At 43.3% G+C, this 23001-nt stretch overlaps 2 protein-coding genes across 5 annotated transcripts; one reads left to right on the top strand and one right to left on the bottom strand.

Annotated features, from left to right (window-relative positions):
* Positions 1 to 517: 517 nt before the first annotated feature.
* LOC110491052 (inositol 1,4,5-triphosphate receptor associated 2) lies at positions 518 to 2797 on the top strand. Its single transcript, XM_036945774.1, has 6 exons — positions 518 to 526; positions 637 to 768; positions 1020 to 1161; positions 1393 to 1436; positions 1632 to 1938; positions 2648 to 2797. Exons 1-5 carry the CDS (start codon positions 518 to 520, stop codon positions 1815 to 1817), a joined length of 513 nt encoding a protein of 170 aa, XP_036801669.1. The 3' UTR covers positions 1818 to 1938; positions 2648 to 2797.
* A 4785-nt stretch (positions 2798 to 7582) lies between these two features.
* Positions 7583 to 22763, bottom strand: inavaa (innate immunity activator a). 4 transcript variants are annotated; one of them, XM_036946798.1, is made up of 12 exons: positions 22577 to 22763; positions 22040 to 22175; positions 14152 to 14245; positions 13389 to 13522; positions 13051 to 13173; positions 12180 to 12420; positions 11867 to 11920; positions 11505 to 11760; positions 10090 to 10251; positions 9098 to 9762; positions 9006 to 9067; positions 7583 to 8877 (listed from the first exon to the last, which is right to left on the bottom strand). In XM_036946798.1, the coding sequence occupies exons 3-12, from the start codon at positions 14201 to 14203 to the stop codon at positions 8782 to 8784; spliced, it is 1845 nt and encodes a 614-aa protein (XP_036802693.1). In that variant the 5' UTR covers positions 14204 to 14245; positions 22040 to 22175; positions 22577 to 22763; the 3' UTR covers positions 7583 to 8781. The 4 variants fall into 4 exon arrangements, with proteins under 4 accessions (XP_036802693.1, XP_036802691.1, XP_036802692.1 ...); XM_036946796.1 differs by having other exon boundaries at positions 9006 to 9762; positions 22577 to 22762; XM_036946797.1 differs by having other exon boundaries at positions 9006 to 9762; positions 22698 to 22718.
* Between the last annotated feature and the right edge of the window lie 238 nt (positions 22764 to 23001).

Below are 23001 nucleotides of genomic sequence, written 5' to 3'. Positions count from 1 at the left end.
CCAACCCCAGTCCCCCCTTATGATGTTGTATGGTAAGCCCGTAACACATTAGTTTCCCATTAAGGATCTATACAATTCTATTCTAATTTATTAGATTATTTTGTATTCTACTGTATTGTATTGTATTCTACTATATTATCTTCTATTCCGTTCTATTCCATTCTATTCTATCCAGAATGCATTCTCCCAGATTGCGCTGGCCTTTCGTAGTGACCAGTACACCCTGAAGCAGAGGCTGCAGGCAGAGGAGCATGCTAGGAACCTGGCTGAGGAGAACATCCAGCTGGAGCTGATGAGAGGCCGGGAGACACTGGAGGTATTGGAGGAGGAGGGTGGATGGGGTCACTGCAATGAAGAAAGAGAAGTATTGGACGTTTCCCCTCTAGCCTGTTCCACTCACCAATCTCTGAGACCCTTAATCATAATAAATTATGTTTGAGCCAGAGTGAAAGTGTGAGTGTTAGTACCTATGAGTTAGTACCTATCAGTTAGTATCTTATTTTTTCTAAGGAATATTATGACAAGCGTCAGCATCACTACTGTGTGTGTGTGTGTGGGGGGGTATAAGGCCTACAGCATACAATGTGTGTGAGGGTGTTTGTAACATAATTTTGACTTGTCTCACTGTGTTGTCAGACTCTAAAGGCTCTGTGTCTGGACAGTATACGCAGTAAGATCCTCCAGAGACTAGAGCTGTGTCTGGATATACTGGGAGGAACAGTGGAGAGAATCTCCAACACAGCAGAGGTGTTGGGAGCTGTACATCAGGTAGTCTCTCTCACACAGACATTACTGTACAGTCTATCTAGCTCAAGACTTTGATTATGGATTGGATCAGCTACACATTATACCCCAATGACTGAATCAATGGGGAAGGACACGATCATCACACTCGTCACTGATACTTTGAGACTTGAGTAGAATGAAGCTGCTATTCTTTGTGGTTCAGTACATGTTTATATACTCTGCCTACACACATACTGTATACATAATCAATGTAGCTGTACTCTGTATGGTAGGAGGCTCGTGTGAGTCGAGCGGTGGAGCTGATGGTGAGCCACGTTGACAACCTGAAGAGGCGTAATGAGAGAGACACAGAGCTGGACGAGACCAAGAAACTCAACAGGAAAATCCTCCGTAGGAACTACAGCGACCCTAGAGGTAAGTACCACCAGTGCAACTGTCTGGGTTCAAACTCTGATGTCCCGCACGCCACAAGACTGTGTTAGCCCGCTGAGCTAAAGCCTAGACCTAGATTTCAGGTCTAGGTTGTCGATGAGGTTACTTATCACGTAAGCATGGTTCACTGAACCATCATCGGTCTACCTGAATATGGCTTGGTATGTGATAGGCACAGATGCTGTTATCTGACTGGTGTATCTCTCGCTGCAGATGAAGGAGAGTTCAGGCAGAAGGACAATAAAACCTCTCAGCAGGTAGGAGCACTTCCCTGTCTTCATTCGGAGGATATTAAGAATTTGTTCTTAACTCACTTGCCTAGTTAAATAAAGGTAAAATAAAAATAAAATAAAAATAGATTCACTATGTATAACATTGTGTCATAATTGTTTTTATCTTGTTTTAACCTCCAATCCCTTTCCTACCTTTCTTCCTTCCTCTCGTTCTTCTAGTTGCACATTGGTGCAAGTCGTCGAAGGGTCAGCATAGCAGTGATCAACAAACAAGCCCAGGTCTGCGCAGTTCAAGTCCTTCCTCTCCAAAGACATGCACGCACCCACGCCCACCAACTATGCCTATTCTTTTGCCCCAGGAAAAGAGAAAATTGGAAAGAGGGCTGCAGAAGTCATTCTCATTAGATCATGGGATAGGCAAGAAGTCACTCTCAACCCCATCTCCATCAATGGACTCCATCACAGAGTCCAACCCTTCAGTCATGGTCAAGACAGAAGAGATGGATGTTCCCTTCCTGGATGGCAGGTAATGTAGGTGTAAAGGACTTCACGCTGCTTGCTTAGCGAGTACCACTTCCTCCCGATTCGGCCCATACCTGGCGCAAACTCGGGACCTCTGCCTCACAAACACACATGAACGTCCTCCCTCAAGCATATTAGCCTGATCGCGCCACCTCAAAAGCTAGCAATGAGGTGACGCAAGCGGGACACTTCAGGCATCCCCATGTGCTACATAGGAATATACAGTATCTACATGCAAGGGTTAAAGGAAATTTGAATTTACTTAAATTTTCTCGCTGTAATTTTCATTTAATTTGATAAAAATTCCAAGTCCGTCTTTGAATTCAGAGAATTCAATTCCATTCAATTCCAATGTTAGGTCAAATCCAAGAATTCAATTCCCAATTCAATATTATCCCCAACAATTCCACAAATTCAAATGTAATTCCGTCAGGCTTTCAGGCTGATCAAGTCACCGTTCAGACAGCCTAGCTATACCGGAAATGAAATATAGAAATACAAGTTGAAATGATTTAAAACAAATACTATAGTCAATGTTTGATGCATTAACTCCATTACCTGGGATATGTAGACATACTAAATTCCAATTCAATTCCAAAGATGAAATGTTTCTCCACTTCATGAGTGAATTCAAGAATTTAATTGAAATTTCAAATTAAATTGGAATTGACCCTAACCCTGCCACCAACCAAAACCTTTTTTGCTGATTCAAGACCACATGAAGCCCCTGATGATAACAAACAAGCAGTTGCTGCTGATGTCCAGTCACCACCTGAACCAGACCCCACTCCAGTCTATACAGCACCCTGTCCCACTCTCACACACAAGCCAAACGAAGTGGACACCAAGAAAAACAGCATGAGGTACAGTATAGAATTTACACATAAATAACATTCCCTGTAGCCAATACGACACCTTATTTATATGCAAGGGGAAGTCCTCAGGACTAAATTATACTGAACAAAAATATGAACGCAACATGTAAAGTATTGGACCCATGTTAAAAGATCCCAGAAATGTTCCATACGCACAATTGTTGTGCCCAAATTTGTTTACATCCCTGTTAGTGAGCGTTTCTTCTTTGCCAAGATAATCCATCTACCTGACAGGTGTGGCATATCAAGAAGCTTTATATGATTAAACAGCATGATCATTAAAAACAAAGGCGACTCTCGAATGTGCAGTTTTGTCACACAACACAATACACACGTTTTGAGGGAGCGTGCAACTGGCATGCTGACTGCAGGAATGTCCATCAGAGCCGTTGCTAGTGAATTGAATGTTAATTTCTCTACCTTAAGCCACCTCCAACATCATTTTAGAGAATTTGGCAGTACGTCCAACTGGCCTCACAACCTAAGATGGTATGGCGCCGTGTGGCCGATCAGTTTGCTGATATCAACCTTGTGAACAGAGTGCCCCATGGTGGCAGTGGGGCTATGGTATGGGCAGGCATAAACTACGGACAACAAACACGACGGCAATTTGAATGAACAGTGATACAGTAATGAGATCCTGTGGCCCATTGTCATGCCATTCATCTGCCGCCATCACCTTGTGTTTCAGCATGATAAATACCCGGCCCCATGTCGCAAGGATCTGAACACGATTCCTGGAAACTGAACATGTCCCAGTTCTTCCATGGCTTGCATACTCACCAGACATTTCAGCAACTGAGCATGTTTAGGATGTTCTGGATAGATGTGTACGACAGCCTGTTCCAGTTACCGCCAATATTCAGCAACTTTGCACAGCCGTTGAAGAGGAATGGGACAACATTCCACAGATCCCAATCAACAGCCTGATCTACTCTATGCAAAGGAGATGAGTCGAAGATACTGACTGGTTTTTCGATCCATGCCCCTACCTCAAAAAAAAAAGAAAGGTTTCTGTGACTAACAGATGCATATCCCAGTCATGTGATATCCATAGATTAGGGCTTAATGAATTTATTTCGATTGACTTTTTGACTTATATGAACTGTAACTCAGTAAAGTCTTTGAAATTGTTGCATAAAACACCGGTTCTTTGCGTCAGGGAGTGGAGCAAAACTAGATTTTATTTCACAATAGGACTCGTAAAAAGCTTAGGCCTCGATCACAACGACAGCGTCATTGCATTTTGGTTCACCAGAAGTACATTCATGAGTCAAACTGTATGCATAGACGGCTTGACAGAAATGGTAGCAGAATGTGAATGTTGAACTTTTGTTGCACATACATCCAGATGATGCTGCATCACATTTTGCCCAATGACACTTTAAGTGTGATCAAGGTGTTAGATTTTGACAATATCTTCAGGGCCTAGCGCTCAGCACAGTGTCTGCTGACAAACAAATCATAAACTCAGCAAAACAAGAAACATCCCTTTTCCTGTCTTTCAAAGATAATTCGTAAAAATCCAAATAACTTCACAGATCTTCATTGTAAAGGGTTTAAACACTGTTTTCCATGCTTGTTCAATGAACGATAAACAATTCATTAACATGCATCTGTGGAACGGTCGTTAAGACACTAACAGCTTACAGACGGTAGGCAATTAAGGTCACAGTTATGACAACTTAGGACACTAAAGAGGCCTTTCTACTGACTCTGAAAACACCAAAAGAAAGATGCCCAGGGTTAGTCACATGTCTGTAGAACTTGTTCAGTTTATGTCTCATTTGTTGAATCTTGTTATGTTCATACAAATATTTACACGTTACGTTTGCTGAAAATAAACGCAGTTGACAGTGAGAGGATGTTTCCTTTTTTACTGAGTTTGGTTATTGCAACAATCATTGTCTGATTATTCAATAATCACGTTGAAGTCTCGTAATATTCCAATATTCCGAATACTCCGATAATGTTCCAATCCTCTGGCCAACACACAATAAACACACACCAAACCAATATCGAGGAAGGCGTGCCAAGGGAGGAGAACAGCTACCAGCGAAGAGGGGCACGCCTTGCCATAGACGGTTACAATTTTGGGTCACAGTAGAATTTAGATTACACCACAGCCACTGCCCCCGTCCTCCCAAGGCACACCAGCCTGTACAATCGTGAAGGGATCCCTCAAAACAAAGGGTAAAGCACAGCTTTTATAACTGGGCATGGCAGCCACATGCCATTAATTGACAATTGCCTACACCTGGCCCTGAGAGGGACAGCATTTTAACACATCAACAGTTAGACCCTATTATACACATGTTCAGAGGTACAATAATAACACGACAATGGCGCAATAACACAACAAGGAATTGGCTAAACAAGGGCCTTTGTTGTTGTATTCTAACATGGCATGTGTGTCTGTGAAAGTTCACCTTTGGATACTCTAATAAGGTGCAGACATAAAGGCAAGGCTGCACTGGAGAGGACGGAGAGGAGGATAGGGAACAGAGAGAAAACTATGACACACACCGACCAATGCATCACCGGAACGTAAGTCACTTATAATCAAATCAAATTGTATTTGTCACGTGCGCCCGAATACAACAGGTGTAGGTAGACCTTACAGTGATATACATACTTACAAGCCCTTAAAAACTTATTTGGGATAGGGGGCAGTATTTTCACGTCCAGATGCCTGTTACTCAGGCCCAGAAGCTAGGATATGCATATGCGTGATAGTATTAGATACAAAACACTCTAACGTTTTTAAAAATGTTAAAATAATGTCTGTGAGTATAACAGAACTGATTTGGCAGGCGAAACCCCGAGCACAATCCATCCAAGGAATTTTTTGTTGTTGAGGTCATTGTGTTTTCCAATGCTTTTCTATGGGAAACCTGATTTATAAGGGCCCAGATTGCAGTTCATATGGCTTCCACTAGATGTCAACAGTCTTTAGAAATTGTTTGATGTTTTTCTTTTGAGAAATGAAGAAATAGTCCTATTCTTTCCATGTGTCCCTCAGATGGACTCAGTCTTTTGGTGTGCGTGAACAGGAGTGCGCTCCTCTTTATTTTCCTCCGGTATTGGAAACCATTTATTCCGTTTTAAATTTTATCGATTATTTACATTTTAGGGTACCTGAGGTTGGATTAGAAAAGTTGTTTGAAATGTTTGGACCAAGTTTACAAGTAACTTATTAGATACTTTGTAGCCATGTTGGGCGAGTTGGAACCGGTGTATTTCTGAAACAAACGCGCCAAATAAATTGACATTTTTGGGATATAAAGAAGGAATTTATCGAAAAAAACAACCATTCATTGTGTCACTGAGGCATTTGTGCCTCAAAGTAAAGGCATTTATTATACCCCTATTTCTGACTTTCGTGTCACATTAGCCTGGTTGAAAAATGGTTTTCATGTTTTTGTATGCGGGGCGCTGTCCTCAGATAATCGCATGGTGTGCTTTCGCCGTAAAGCCTTTTTGAAATCTGACACAGCGGCTCGATTAACAAGAAGTTAAGCTTTATTTTGATGTATTACATTTGTATTTATATGAATGTTAAATATTTATATTTCTGTAGTTTGAATTTGGCACTCTGCAATTTCACTGGATGTTGTCAAATCTAATGGGATTCGAGCGTTAAGGGATCCCTATTAACCATCAATGCAGTTTTAAGACAAAGTAAAAAATAGATAAGTAAAACATTATTTAAAAATGTAAGTGCAGCAGTAAAATAACAATGGCGAGGCTATATACAGGGGGTACCGGTACAAATCAAATCAAATGTATTTGTCACATACACATGGTTAGCAGATGTTAATGCGAGTGTAGCGAAATGCTTGTGCTTCTAATTCCGACAATGCAATAATAACCAACGAGTAATCTAACCTAACAATTCCAAAACTACTACCTTATACACACAAGTGTAAAGGGATAAAGAATATGTACATAAAGATATATGAATGAGTGATGGTACAGAACGGCATAGGCAAGATGCAGTAGATGGTATCGAGTATAGTATATACATATGAGATGAGTAATATAGGGTATGTAAACAAAGTGGCATAGTTTTAAGTGGCTAGTGATACATGTATTACATAAAGATACAGTAGATGATAGAGTACAGTATGTACATATATATATGAGATGACTAATGTAGGGTATGTAAACATTATATTAAGTAGCATTGTAAGTCAATGTGTGGGGGGGCTATTCTTTGACTTTCTCTGATGTCACTACTATGGAAGTATATTGCAATTCAACATTTATTCTTCCATACCTTATTGCCATGACAGTGACACCCAGCCTCTCTTTTTAGGTGTGGCCCTATGTGCAGAGAGCGCTCCCTGGCCCCCTGGATGTGGCACTGCCGCTGGGTTGTCCTCAGTGTGTATCTGGTAGTGCTCTGCTGTGTGATACTACTGATCATCCTTTTCTGGCTCGGTCCTGAACGTCTGCTGTGAGCTGATGAGATTTAACACAAACACTTCCTGAAGGAGACAGACAAAGCACTTCCTGGTTCTGACCTGACTTCTGATTGGTCATTGAACAGCTTCACCCAATAGACATTCCTGAAAGAATCACGTCTCAATCCTGTGATTAATCCATTTAAGTAGGACAATGTTACTGTGTTTTCTTTTTTGTGTGCAAACTTTCACATGGTGAGTTTTAAAATATGTTAATGATATTGTTATTATGATATTCTATATTGACTAGAAACAAATGCCTCTCCAAATGAATCTCTCTAAAAAGAAATTGCACTTTGAGAATCAGTAATATAAAGCCTTTTTATTATAAATATACAAACAATATCAAAACTGATATAATCAACTGGTTAGTACCACAACAAAACCGCAATGCAGTGAAAACATCCAACACAATCATGCTTCAAACCAACCACTTAGAAACAAAGGCCTCTTAGATTAATATAAATGAATAGTTTAACAGGTTAACATTCAGCTTATTTCGTGTTATTGTTAGTGTACTACAGCTTAAGGAGAAACAGCAACTTTCTAGCATTTTCCCTAACACTATTTTCAAAAATATGAAAAATGATGTAATAAAATTCTAGTGAGTTACGGGAAACTGCCCCCAAAAAATCTATGCCAAGACGCATTGAAGCTGTGGTGGCCCAACATCCTATTAAGACACTATGTTGGTGTTTCCTTTATTTTGTATATTGTGCCTATACTGCTTGAGGAAAACGTGCCTGTTACTCAGGCCTAGAAGCTAGGATATGCATGTGCATGATAGTATTGGATACAAAACACTCTAAAGTTTCTAAAACTTTTAAAATAATGTCTGTGAGTATAACAGAACTGATTTGGCAGTTAGAGAAAGATAGAGAAAGAAAACAGTCTAGACATTTTATTAAAGAAATAAATGATTATATTAGGAAGGCCGTAATTTAATTTGGAACCTAGGTGAACCTTGTTGTGCAAATATGTGTACCACACACAAAGAGAGTCTACAGTAAGCAGTAATCTTGAAATGTTATAGCCAGTTAAAAATGTATGAAACTTGTTATAAAAACTTAGCATATTTAACCTGTAGAAAATAATCAAATTGACTCACAATATCAACTTTCTTTTCAAAATAAAATAAATAAACTGGCAAAGCGCCTTACATAGAAATGACAAACTTTCTTTACATAAAGATGAATTAAAATACATATGTCACAAGTGGTAGAGCTAGGTGCTTATTATGGTACCCAACTACCCATGGAGCCAAGGTCGTCTTCTGCATTTTGTCAAGGACAGTTGTCCCTCACCAGGGACATACAGTATAATCTCACAGAGTCCATTGATTCAATAAATACAGACATACTCAATAGTTTAGAGAGGGTCCTTCGCTCCTCGTGTGTAGCATAGCATACTGCAGTAGGGCGACTCCCCCCTGGTTACAGCCAGAGACATATACTGTATAGATATACACATATAATTATGCACCGTATGCAGTATACATGGCTGTGGTTACACCTGGCTAACGATCTCTGAGTCCTCTTCAACAAACCACTGCACTGGAGTTCCATCTGCAGCCCTCTGGAGGATCACCTTTTGGTGGGGACCCTGAAACACAACAATACATTCACATTCCTTTAGTTCTATATCTATATGTTTTAATATATACATGGGGGAGGCTAGTTATGCTAAGATCAATGTGTGTTATGCTGGTGGGTGTTAGAGGGCATTGTCACCTGCATGTAGGGCGGGAGGTGAGGGGACGTGGGGCTCTTTACTCTGAATGACCCCTGCCGCTCCAGGGAACCCGGGCGGGACTTCTGGAGCTGATTTTGGAACTGGTTCCGCTGGTGCCAGGATTTGAGCTCCTCTGACACCATCTCCCTGGGCTGCACCCGGGCGAGGTGTTTGGGGTACTCCCTCAGTGACGGGGTACGTACGAGGTGGGTGTAGGGGAGTGGGAGCTTCAGAACTCTCCTGGGGGATAACGGTGGGGGGCCCTGTCTCTCCTGCTGCCAGTGACTGTGCTGGGGCTGGGGGGCCTTGGAGGGGGAAAGGTAGAGATCCCTCCCCAGGGGACTGTCCAGGTCCTGTGGAGAAAGAGGGGAACAGTGGCCTTCCTCCGCTATTCTCCTTCTCAAACTGGGAGAGGACTGGTGCTGGTTGTTGTTCTTGTAAAATCTGTGGCTGTTGGAGCCATTGAACGCAGGGCTGGTGGGACTTTTAGCTCCGTAGTGGAAGCCGTAGGGAGGAGGGCAGAGCTTGGGGACCTCGGTGGGTGCGGGGCCCTCCCTATCTATGTGATTGTCCCGGCTGGGGGAGCTGGTGTAAGAGGGGACAGAGTGTTCAGAGCTGCTGTCCTCAGAGCTGGACTGGTACAAGAGCTGGGGAGAGTACTGTGGAGACCGAACCAGGAACTCCGGCCGGCTGCGTGGCAACCTGGCACGCCCACGTCCTTCACTCAGGTCATGAGCGGGCTTACTTTTGGGAAGTCTGAGAAGAGGAAAATAGACAGGGGAGAAAAAAGTTAACTACTGTGATGCAATTTGTGTATGTCTCTCTCCCTATAACGTGCATTAATACAGCAACTTCATTATTACATGTATTAGTCAATGTATTTTATGACTATAATTGATGTTACTTATGAAAAATCTACAACCAAAGTCCACAACAACAGACACATAAGAAGACACAATAAAGCTAATCAACACCGTCATGTTGCTATGGTTTTGACATTCTGTGTTATGGTGTTGACGTTGTGTGTGCTGGTGATGACATTCTGCGTTATGGTGTTGACGTCCTGAAGCATTGGTTGTTTACCTGAAGGACTGTGAGTACTGTCTGCGTACGTTCAGCTCTGGAGTAGAGGGGGCACTGGAGGAGTGGGTTTGTCCATGCCTCAGAGCCAGGTTCTTAATGGAGGGGAAGTGGGAGGGCAGGACTCTACTGTCTGCAGGAAACACTGGGGTCCCTACTGGACTGCTGCTCCGAGAAAGAAGGAGATAGAGATGGGGGCAGGGCAGGAGTATAACAACTGCTAGTTCAAAAGTATATGTAGTCAAAAGCAAATCACTTTTTATGGGGTTCTGAGCAGAATAAATATTTTAGTAGTGAAGTAGGGCCTGCATAGTCAGCTGCTCCACCTTTCCCAGCTAGCAATGAGGAATCCCCCTAGTTCCGGGGGGTCGGAACTGATTGAATCGGCCCGGAATCAGGTGTTGAACTCGGCCCAGAATCAACATGAATGACTTTCCAGAATTTGCAGAAGTATATCGGGCCGTTTCTGTCTACCGGAATTCATCCGACTTTGCCGGCATCTTACCAGAATCCTCCCAGAAGCGGCCTGATGCTAATTTAAATAAATGTATACAAAATATCCCAATTTAGTCATATTAAATATGACTATTATACATTTTATACATACAAATTTTACCCATCCACACATTTGTTTTTTACAACTGTCTTGTCCCTTCACTGCAACTACCGTACCAAGCTGCACTGCTTCTTGACACAATGCATGCTTAAGCTGGAAGCCAGCCGGCACCAACGTGTCAGAGGAAACACCATAACACCTGTTGACCGTGTCAGCGTGCATGTGCCTGGCCCGCCACAGGAGATGCTACAGCGCGATGGGACAAGGACGTCCAGGCCGGCCAAACCCTCCCCTAACCAGGACAACCCTGGGCCAATTGTACGTCGCCCCATGAGTCTCCTGGTCGCGGCCAGCGTGGGTATCGAACCAGCATCTGTAGCATCGCAGTTTGCACTGTGATGCAGCGTCTTAGACGTCTGCGCCACTCGTGAGGCTTTTCATGCTTATCAATTGCCTTGCACAAAGTATCAAAATACTAAAATACCACTTAAATAGGACTCTTAAAAAATGTCATTTAAATGTTCATTTTATTTTTTGATCACAGAAACAATGAGAAAACATGGAAAAATAAATAATGAAATGTTAATTATATAAAGCAGCTGGTGTAATCATCTGCCAGAGAGTAGCCACAATCGGCCCGAGCCCCAAGTAATACATTTGGGCCAGATGATAACTCACACAGGAATCGGCCCGAGCTCAATCCCGGCATGCCAGCCATAAGTAATACTGCCGAAGGCGGCCCAAACTCGGGCCACTTGACGTCGTCCGAGTCTGACTCTCAGCCGGAATCGGACCAGATCCACTGTGCTAGCTGGATTATTAGTCCACAGGGTTTCAATCCAAAAAGGACGTGGACTCTTACCTGGACCTGCTGCTGCAGGCAGAGAGGGGTTTGTTGGGTCTTAGGTAGGGCTGGTCCAGGCTAGACTCTCTCCAAGGGGAGTTCTGGATGGGGGAGCGTTCAGGGTACTCCACACTGCAGCTGGAGACGAGGCTCTGGCCAGAGGAGTGTTGGAGACTGCCCTGGGAGGAGGAGGACTGGAGGGACAGGGAGCCCACAGAGGATTGCAGGAGAGGGTCTACAGACGCTGAGGGAGAGAGAGGGCCAGAGTCGACGTCTATGGATAGACAGAGGATACATAATAGTAAGAGTCAGACATGATGACACTTTGGAGGTGTTGAATTGTATTGGCATTTCTACTGTGTTAGTTGATAACAACTCACCATCGTCCAAGGCCACTGCATCAGACAGGGAGCTGTCATCAGAAATGCACAGATCTGGCGACAGAAAGAGGATTTATTCAAGACTTTATTCAATTGGGGGAAGGGGTTGGGCAAATTATCAACATTGTAGCGTAATTCTTATGAAATGTACTGCTTAAGTGATTCAATAACAAAACAATTGTGTATTAAAAAATAGAGAATCCATCCATCCAACCTCCATCGGACTGAGTGAGAAAGGCACCTAAGGTGTCTGCAGATTGCAGAGCCCAATGTGTCCAGATGGGGGCAGAAGTAGCAAATGCACAGAACTCACCTCTGTGTTTGGCTGAGTTATTCTTCTTGTTAGTTGGTGGAGAGGAGCACTCCTTCCTGATCCTGTGCTGAAACACAGCTTCCTGTAGATCCTTGACTTTCTTCTCCTCCCTCTTGCACTGCTGCAGCCTGCTCTTCTTCTGTGGTTTAGACAGGTGATCCTCCACTGAGAGTCTACGAGCTGCCTCAACGATCTGGAGCTGCAAGGCCAGGTCAGCTTCTAGGGAGTGGAGTTCTGAATCCTGTGGAGAGGGTTTTTAGCTTCGATCAAGGTCAAGAACCCAAATAACAGGATTAAAAAAAAAATCCCCTTTATCTCCCCAATTTCGATCGTGTCTCCTCGCTGCAACTCGGTCTCGGGAGGCGAAGGTCGAGTCATGTGTACTCAGACCAGCCAAACCGCATTTCTTAACACCTGCACGCTTAACACGGAAGCCAGCCGCACCAATGTGTCAGAGGAAACACCGTTCAACTGACGGCCGAGCGAGGTCACCCTGCAGACGACCGAGGCCCACCACAAGGGTCGCTAGAGCGCGATGAGTCAAGTAAAGCCCCCCTGGCCAAACCCTCCACAAACCCGGACGACGCTGGGTCAATTGTGCACCGCCCTATGGGACTGCCGATCACGGCCGGTTGTGACACAGCCTGGGATCAAACCCGGGTCTGTAGTGGCGCCTCTAGCACTGCGATGCAGTGCCTTAGACAGCTACGACACACGCAGGAAGAGCAATTATTTAACATTTTTACAAAAGACTTTGGGAAAACTGCAATACATGAACTTTGTACTGAACCTTGCAAGACATTGAGAGATGTTGCTACACCTGGCTGCATTTCAAAAGAAACAAAACCAAACTGAGTAGCCTATACTGTACCTCTCCATCCTGGTGTATGAGTCTGTCGTCCAGTTTGAAGGACGCTCCTATTCTCCTGCGAACGCGAGGGGGCTTTTCATCAGGCAGTAAAGGGTAGTCTGGCGGCAGTTTTCCTGTCAGCTCCTGTAAATAAAGCAAATCCCAAATCAAGTCGATTTGTTTGTAAACACACACTTCTTATATCTTAACCATCAACTCTAAATGTAGAAGAGGTGATTTGGAATCACGTTCTCATGATCACGTTCCCAAATATCACCTCAAACTCTGAGGATGTCCTTTTGCTATAATGGGTAAGACGCTGTGTTGACTAGATCCCTAATTCCAGTGTGACTACTCACAGCCTCTCTGATGCAGAGTTTTTTGATTTCCAGTAGACACAGTTCAAGTTTCTCCTCCAGAACCTGATGCTTCAGCCTCATGGCCCGGGTGTGAGTGGTCAAGTCCTTGACCGGCGACGTGGGGCTGTCGGGACCTGCATCACACATAGGAGGTGATGTTAATGGAGCGTTTAAAACAGAGCACAGGCCCCCATTATAGGCATCACATGGTGCCACATTTGGAGCTTATATCACAAAATGAACGATCATTATGAATTATATGTTTTCTCTACAGATGTAGGATCTTAATTTGAGGAAATGTACCATTTATAGTGTATTTGAGGTTAAAAAAAGGCTTCTAAAGTTTGTAATTTCCATTTTGACATTTCAGACTGATTTTACCTTGTGAAAAATGTATCAACCTCTTCAAAAATTGTTCATTCATTATAATCCACATAATAATTCACATTTCCTGTTGCTGTAGGATTATTTTCATGCTGTAGGAAACTGGCTCAAATTAAGATCCTACATCTGTAGCTAACCTACTAGATGCAAGACGGCGCCGACAGAGATGGTCGACTCGCTTCAAGTCCTTAGGAAACTATACTATCACTAAATTTCTAGCTCCTGAATTTATCTCTAAAGTTCAATATTTGCACATACAATTGTAAAAACAGCTTAAATATTTAGGTCTCAGCATTAATAACATGTTCAGTGCTTTCTATAAAGTTTATATCTGCACCTAGACTTAAAGTTCAGCATTGTTGATGTGTTAAGCTCCTACCAGAGTTGAGTATGATCCCACTGTCAGTGTCACTGATCTCCTCTTTATCCATCAAGGCTGTTGGAAGGTCTTCTTCACAGTGTTAAAACAATACCTGTTGGAAAAGAGTTAAATAGTTTCATCAGATTGTATAAATCATCATTATTCACACAAAAAAACATATCCAATGTTTAGATCACTCAGGAAAGTGAAAAATTGCTTCACCTAAAAAAACTATTACAAAATATTGCACAATCATCCGTTCCCACCCCTGATGCTAAATGGCTCTTTAAACACTGATTTAGTCCCCACTAGTGCTACCCCCATCTCCCTCTTCTCCCTGCTTCCATCCTCTTCTCCCCTGTTCTCCTATTACAATAGGCAGCAGCCTCCATGCTTGACTCGGCACATGTGCGAGGGGTCCAGGGGTTAATCCAAAACCGGGCGCCATGGCGACGGTCACAGGGCACAACACCATTCTCCGGGAGGGTGTGTGTGTGTTGTGTGTCGCCGTGAGGTATGTCAGAGGGTGTTTAAAGGGACGGACCCGCAAAAATCACCCGGAAGAAAGCAGATGGCTGCAAGGCAAGGAAATTAACCCTCTCATGGACTGCACCTGTTCCACCCTCCCAAAGTCTCACACACACACACCAGCTCTCCATTCAATCGGTGTCCAGAGAAACAACCCTCAAGGGGCTTTTGAAGTGGAAGAATGTCTCAATGCTTAGCCTGTCTCTGTAGCATCAGACAGCTCACTTAAAGCCACTGGAGATTCATGATTTAGCACATCTCTGATTTCACTGACACATTCTCACACTGTAGAACACATAAAAAATGTGTATGTGTGCAACTCATGTTTATGGACTATTCAATAATCTGCCACTTTATACAGTGCCTTGCGAAAGTATTCGGCCCCCTTGAACTTTGCGACCTTTTGCCACATTTCAGGCTTCAAACATAAAGATATAAAACTGTATTTTTTTGTGAAGAATCAACAACAAGTGGGACACAATCATGAAGTGGAACGACATTTATTGGATATTTCAAACTTTTTTAACAAATCAAAAACTGAAAAATTGGGCGTGCAAAATTATTCAGCCCCCTTAAGTTAATACTTTGTAGCGCCACCTTTTGCTGCGATTACAGCTGTAAGTCGCTTGGGGTATGTCTCTATCAGTTTTGCACATCGAGAGACTGACATTTTTTCCCATTCCTCGTGGCAAAACAGCTCGAGCTCAGTGAGGTTGGATGGAGAGCATTTGTGAACAGCAGTTTTCAGTTCTTTCCACAGATTCTCGATTGGATTCAGGTCTGGACTTTGACTTGGCCATTCTAACACCTGGATATGTTTATTTTTGAAACATTCCATTGTAGATTTTGCTTTATGTTTTGGATCATTGTCTTGTTGGAAGACAAATCTCCGTCTCAGGTCTTTTGCAGACTCCATCAGGTTTTCTTCCAGAATGGTCCTGTATTTGGCTCCATCCATCTTACCATCAATTTTAACCATCTTCCCTGTCCCTGCTGAAGAAAAGCAGGCCCAAACCATGATGCTGCCACCACCATGTTTGACAGTGGGGATGGTGTGTTGCTTTTACGCCAAACATAACCTTTTGCATTGTTGCCAAAAAGTTCAATTTTGGTTTCATCTGACCAGAGCACCTTCTTCCACATGTTTGGTGTGTCTCCCAGGTGGCTTGTGGCAAACTTTGACCGACACTTTTTATGGATATCTTTAAGAAATGGCTTTCTTCTTGCCACTCTTCCATAAAGGCCAGATTTGTGCAATATACAACTGATTGTTGTCCTATGGACAGAGTCTCCCACCTCAGCTGTAGATCTCTGCAGTTCATCCAGAGTGATCATGGGCCTCTTGGCTGCATCTCTGATCAGTCTTCTCCTTGTATGAGCTGAAAGTTTAGAGGGACGGCCAGGTCTTGGTAGATTTGCAGTGGTCTGATACTCCTTCCATTTCAATATTATCGCTTGCACAGTGCTCCTTGGGATGTTTAAAGCTTGGGAAATCTTTTTGTATCCAAATCCGGCTTTAAACTTCTTCACAACAGTATCTCGGACCTGCCTGGTGTGTTCCTTGTTCTTCATGATGCTCTCTGCGCTTTTAACGGACCTCTGAGACTATCACAGTGCAGGTGCATTTATACGGAGACTTGATTACACACAGGTGGATTGTATTTATCCTCATTAGTCATTTAGGTCAACATTGGATCATTCAGACATCCTCACTGAACTTCTGGAGAGAGTTTGCTGCACTGAAAGTAAAGGGGCTGAATAATTTTGCACGCCCAATTTTTCAGTTTTTGATATGTTAAAAAAGTTTGAAATATCCAATAAATGTCGTTCCACTTCATGATTGTGTCCCACTTGTTGTTGATTCTTCACAAAAAAATACAGTTTTATATCTTTATGTTTGAAGCCTGAAATGTGGCAAAAGGTCGCAAAGTTCATATCAAAATACTTAAACTTACATGCAAAATACCTGCTGTTAACTTTTAAATGATTGGAATGAATTATCCAAAGAGTGTAAAGATTTTCAGGGGGCCGAATACTTTCGCAAGGCACTGTATACTGTAGGTGGTCCTTGAAGCTAACCCAAGAGTCTAAAAGTGACATATAAAGCCCAGAATAGGGGACAGAATAGCAAGTTGAAAATCATGTTTGGGTTCTACAGATGTAGGATCTTAATTGGATCACTCTTTTGTTTCTGATCATTTTCCTGCACACCCGGAAATGAAAACTTGTCGTCTATTCAAGGTTTAAAAAAGCTTCTAAAGTTTGTAATTTTCACTTTAAAATGTCAGACTTGATTTGCCCTAACAAAAAAATTTCCATTAATTATAATCCACATAATTTCCAGTTGCTGCAGGATTATTTTCCTGCTGTAGCAAACTGCCTCAAATGGACATCTTACATCTGTATAGCAGGAGAGTAAGTGAAGGCTGACTCATTGACAGACGTGATTCTCATGTCATCTGACATGAGTTGGGGGGAGTTGAGGAAGTCAACTAAGGATAAGACTAGAAAAATCTATATTTAGTTTCTAGGTGAATAACTTTATTTTCATTCACGTGTCTGTCATCAGTTGTAGCTGTACCTTTCCTCTCCTCCACATTTCAGCAGATCACAAAGGACTTCTTTATGGCAGCTAACAAGATTATAAGATATCATTGCCATCCCTTGTAACAGGTCAGTAGTACAAGTATGTGTAGGATGGCACCCTACTCCCTGTATAGTGCACATCCTTTGACCATAACTGGTCAAAAGTCATGCACTATCTGGGGAATAGGATACCATTTCGGACACACCAGAAGACGTTTATAACACAGGAAATAACTTCCTTCAGACCGAGCAACTATTGGGGCTGCTGATATGTATCTTCTGTATCTATGTCTAAAAACACAACTTCAGTATGTCAACGGACAGAAGGAGCTCATGTAGCTCATGTCTCTATTCACATTCAGGTCATGTAGACTTAGCCGCTGTGTGTGACCAAGTCCAAGTAATCCACTGGTCCTATCTAGAGCAGTGATGTTTAGAGATGGGTATCAGGCCTGTTCCTGTAGGGATCATGAGAAACCCCTTGCCAGGATGTTATTGTGTTGAGTCCCACTGGCTGGGTAGGCCTATATCGGCCCATCCTCTGTCCATTCAGCAGTGTAAGTCATGTGGACTGATGCAGCTTTGAGAAAGCCAGAGCAGCACAATGAGTGAACAGCATGCTATAGTCTAGCGCTGTTGGCTGAAAACACAGAGGCAAACAAAGGCTCCATATCCCCTGTATCCAGCCACCAGTCTGCATAATCTACTGTGGGTTCAATAACTGCTGACACCTCTGGATGGGCTGGATCCAGCTCCAGCCGAGGAGGAGTGGTGGTTTGCTTGGCCCAACAGTGAGACAACAGAGCAGGAGGAGCGGGGAAAGGAACAGAGCTGTGGCTGAGATAGGGGCCTACAGTGAGACAGTGGAAGGAAGAGGAACTCTAGCCTAGAATGACAACTGATATGAGCAGAAACAGAGCACATTCAGAGCATATGATTTTCGATTCCAGGCTAGAATACCTCCTCTCAAAGAGAGGAAATGAACAGGTCTGAGTCTGAGTGGGTGAAGTGGAGTGGAGTGAGGTAGGGGGATTTAGACTCCCTGACGCAGCCACATGAATAATATAAAACTGAGACGGCAACAGGAACACAGGAACTGGCTAATCAGACGCAGGCAGAGGCAGGGTAATGTGGTATTTTGCCCACTTACACCCCATAACTCTCCTAAGACTTTCACAATGTCTGTGGTTACCTGGAGCCTACATCTACTGAGTGGGTGGGTGGAAGAGTTGGGTTGGGATACAGCATCATTCAGGACCTTCTAGAAGTTGTAAACTTATGCCAAAACATACAACATTTCCCGTATAATCGTTGTATGTGAGCACTGACAACATAGGGTGGGGAAAGAGTGCAAAACATCAGAACTCTTTTTTTTTGTCACATGCACCGAATACAACAGGCGTAGACTTTCCCGTAAAATAATTACTTAAGAGCCCTTTCCCAACAATGCAGAGTTAAAAAGTAAGAATGTTTTTAATAAAAATGCACTAAATATAAAAAATAGGAAATAGTAACACAATAAAATAACAATAATGAGGCTATATACAAGGAGTACCGGTACCAAGTCAATGTGCAGGGGCACGAGGTAGTATAGGTAATTAAGCTAATACCCCAGCATGTAGGTAGGGGTAAAAGTGGCAATCAGGATAGATAATAAACAGGGGTCAATGTAAATAGTCTGGGTAGCCATTTGATTTACTGTTCAGCAGTCTTATAGCTTGGGGATAGAGGCTGTTCAGGAGCCTTTTGGTCCCAGACCTGGCGCTCTGGTACCACTTGCCCTGCGGTAGCAGAGAGAACCGTATATGACTTGGGTGGTTGGTCTTTGACAATTTAGGGGCTTCCTATGACACCGCCTGGCATAGAGGTGCTGGATTGCAAGGAGCTCGGCCCCAGTGATGTACTGGGCCATACGCACTACCCTCTGTAGCGCCTTGCGGTCGGATGCCGAGAAGTCAATATGCTCTCAAATGGTGCAGCTGTATAACGTTTTGAGGATTTGAGGGCCCATGCCAAATCTTTTCAGCCTCCTGATGGGGAATAGGTATTGTAGTGCCCCCTTCACTACTGTGTTGGCATGTCTGGACCATGATAGGTCTTTAGTGATGTAGTCACCGAGGAACATGAAGCTCTCGACCCGCTCTATTACAGCCCTGTCGATGTGAATGTGGCATGCTCGGACCTCCATTTCCTGTAGTCCACTATCAGCTCCTTTGTCTTGCTCACGTTAAGGGAGATATTATTGTCCTGGCACCACACTGCCAAGTTTCTGTCCTCCTCCCTATAGGCTGTTTCATCGTCATTGGTGATCAGGCTGTCGTGTCGTCTGCAAACTTAATGATTGTGTTGGGAATTGTGCGGGCCACGCAATCGTGGGTAAACAGGGAGTACAGGAGGGGACTAAGCACACACCCCTGAGGGGCCCTCGTGTTGAGGGCCAGCGTGGCAGATGTGTTGTTGCCTACCCTCACCCCCTGGGGGCGGCCCGTCAGGAAGTCCAGGATCCAGTTGCAGAGGGAGGTGTCCAGTCCCAGGGCCCTTCGCATAGTGATGAGCTTGGAAGGAACTATGGTGCTGAACCCTGAGCTGTAGTCAATTAACATCACTCTTACGTAGGTAGCCTTTCCCCAGGGCATTGACATCCTCATATTGACATTTAATATTGCCATAGTCTTCATACTGTATACAAGTATGATTGTTGAAAACATAGGGTGAGGACTGAGGGGTGAATTTGAAAATCAACAAATCACTCCATTGGGTCAAGAATAGCCAATTAGCTCAGCATTTCCTGTAGAAGTATTGCCATTACCTTATGCTCCACCCTATAGCACATTACTTCATTGCTGTTGTCATAACAAGCTAATTACACCAGTCCTGTGATGACGATCACAGCAAACGATGACAGCTATCTAAGGAGGGTTTCTCAGGATAGTAGCTTACGGTTACACCCATCCTCATTCCCCTCTGCTCGCTGGACCATGAAAATGAAGCATCCAACGGGAAACAGTTTGTTTATAGTAGGAGAGGATGATGGCGAGGATTCACTGTCTGTCTCCCAGACTTTCCCTGTTATCCACCATCCAATCCCATGAGCCTCTGGAAGAGTGTGTGTGTGTGTGTGTGTGTGTGTGTGTGTGCCTCTGGGATTCTCCTGGAATGTAGCCCACCACCACCATTGCATTACCACTGTGGTCGGGTCTAGGCTGCTGGAATTACCAACGGGGGCTAGCTACCCTAGGAAACAGTGAGGGATGCCTGTGTGTGTATGTGTGTGTATGTGTACGTGCGCATGTGTGTTCAACTGAAACTAAACCAGGCCTATGTGAAGCCTGTAATTAAGATTCTCTAGGGTATGCTGATACTATGGAAGAAACCAAACGACTTTACAGTATGTCTGATTTCAGAGGCTGGTCAACAGCCAACATCCATTGAGCAAAATAGATCCATTCTGTTCTGTCTGTATATATATACAGAGGGAATGGAGAGAATGAATCAGCAGACTGATTATTGATCATCATTGATCTAAATGAAACTCCAATCCAATGCCCATCAATACTATATATAGTTAAGAACAAATTCTTATTTACAATGGCGGCCTACCCCGGGCCAAACCCGGACGACGCTGGGCCAATTGTGCGCTGGCCTATGGGACTCCCAATCAGGACAGGATGTGATACAGCCTGCATCCAAACCAGGGACTGTAGTGACGCCACTTGCATTGAGATACAGTGCCTTAGACCGCTGCACCACTCGGGAGGTGTCAGAACGGTGTCATCATTATTAGAGGCTTAGTTTTCCAATGGAGACAATAATAAAAGTTACAGTAATGAGCAACACATACTTCCCTGGTCCCTGGAGGTGGAGGCCATATTCTAGCCAGACACAGCACCTCTGTTGCAGACCAAAGACAATATAAATACAGAGACCTAAGCAGAGATCCTCCATTGTTCTCCAAGATCAAGACATATGGCTTTCTTTGACTCTCCGGGCCTCAAGACGAGTTAATAGTGGTCAACCCCTGTAAATGATGGTAACAGGATGTGTGACTGACTGACTTAGCTTCTTCGCCCTTTCATAGTATCTCTGGTTCTTTTCCTTTACCCTACGGGTCATTTTGTCAAATCATCTATGTGCTTGTCACAAGTAAACAATTCAACTTTGCAAGTGCTGAAGCAGAATTAACACTGAGGTGTTACAGGTCAGTGGGAGTTGTTTGTCAACTATTTCAAATGGACAACATTCTTGTGTAGTGGACATTTTTTGTTCAGACAAAAGGCTTGTTATGTGAGACCATTACATTAGCTACTTGTGTCTCCTCTTCCTGTGTTAAATAGCCTTCAACATGTGGCAGGATCTACTCATTATTGTGTCATTGAAATGACTAGTGTGTTTAGACTCGACACACTCTCGCTGAGTAATATTCCAGGACTATTGCAATTTTTATTCTGGGAAGTAAACGTTTAGCAATTGTTTAGCAATTGTCACGACTCACAGTTTATCAGACAAATAATAACCATGTAAAATAACAGGATGTCTGAGAGTGACTCATCTAGAGTAAAACAAAATGTTTGATGTCTGAAATAAAGCATACTTTTCAGAGTTGAAAAAGTCCTCCTCATTCACACAGAACTCATATAGCTGCAATATAACATCGAATTATACTTTGTATCAGTTGCCCATAGTTTATCCCTGTCTACATTGTTTCAACCAGAGTGAAATACCCTGTCACTGTAACTGTATTCTCCTTTTCCCATATAACAACAATACGTTCATAAAATGTGAATGTTTTTACCTTCTAAACGCGTTGGTCCAGCAATCCTGAGGACTTAACAGCATGCCGAGTCTTTCTCAAGTCAGATGTGTGATGGGCATTGGGGGGCGGCGTTCCGTTCTCTGGTGGGACATCTGTCCTTAGATCATACCATTATCTGGAAAGAGAGAGGGTTGTCTCACTTGAGCTGTGGGTTCAGTTTCCCAAATGCAAATGAGTTGTACTTGGATCAACTGTTGTGAGTTGTGAATTTGACACACTTCTTATTTTACGTGGTATAGTTTCTTAACGATTAAAAAAATAAAAGAAATGTAACTTTATGTTGGTTAATTCCCCCTATCTACAAGGAACATTTTCAATCGAGCATTTTTTTCTCCAGACACGCTTTGCCCCATTGACACAGCACACGACACTCGGAGGGGGGACATTTATAGTAGAGAATGATAGCTGGAGGAAAGAAAAGTTTGGGGGAGAGGCAGAGGCGAGTGCCGGTGGACAGCTGGCTGGTAGGAGTGTGATGGAGCCTGTAGCTTGAATAATAAATAGCATTAGACTTACAGCCCACTGACTTGAATGCGTGACATGCATCCAAAATGTTACAATGCTGAATTTAGACTAGTTTTCTCAGACAGGCTATTAGCCAGCCCTACAGTTATAAATGAGTAATATAAGCATTTACTTAGTCACCCAAGGAGAATTATGGATTGTAGAATACATTTAAATTAAATAAGCAACTCATGTTTACCCCACCCCCAGACCCGCGGACATCCCTTTACTGCTTTACTACTGGGAGAGGAAGAGCATGGCGTTATAGCTACCCCTCCCCCATCCTTCCAGATGGCCAGTTTTTTTGCTCATCCCGTGATGGAATGAAAAGATCAGCTAATTAAGTCCTATTGCCATGTGAAAGACCGCAGTGAGAGGGAACTGTTGAGCCCAGGAGAGCTACCCAAGTATCGAGTCTCAAAGTTGTTGTCCCTGTA

The sequence above is a fragment of the Oncorhynchus mykiss genome, chromosome 16 (assembly GCF_013265735.2).
Source record: "Oncorhynchus mykiss isolate Arlee chromosome 16, USDA_OmykA_1.1, whole genome shotgun sequence".
In the NCBI taxonomy this organism is placed as follows: Eukaryota; Metazoa; Chordata; class Actinopteri; order Salmoniformes; family Salmonidae; genus Oncorhynchus; species Oncorhynchus mykiss.
This window is presented reverse-complemented; position numbering and strand designations above follow the sequence as displayed.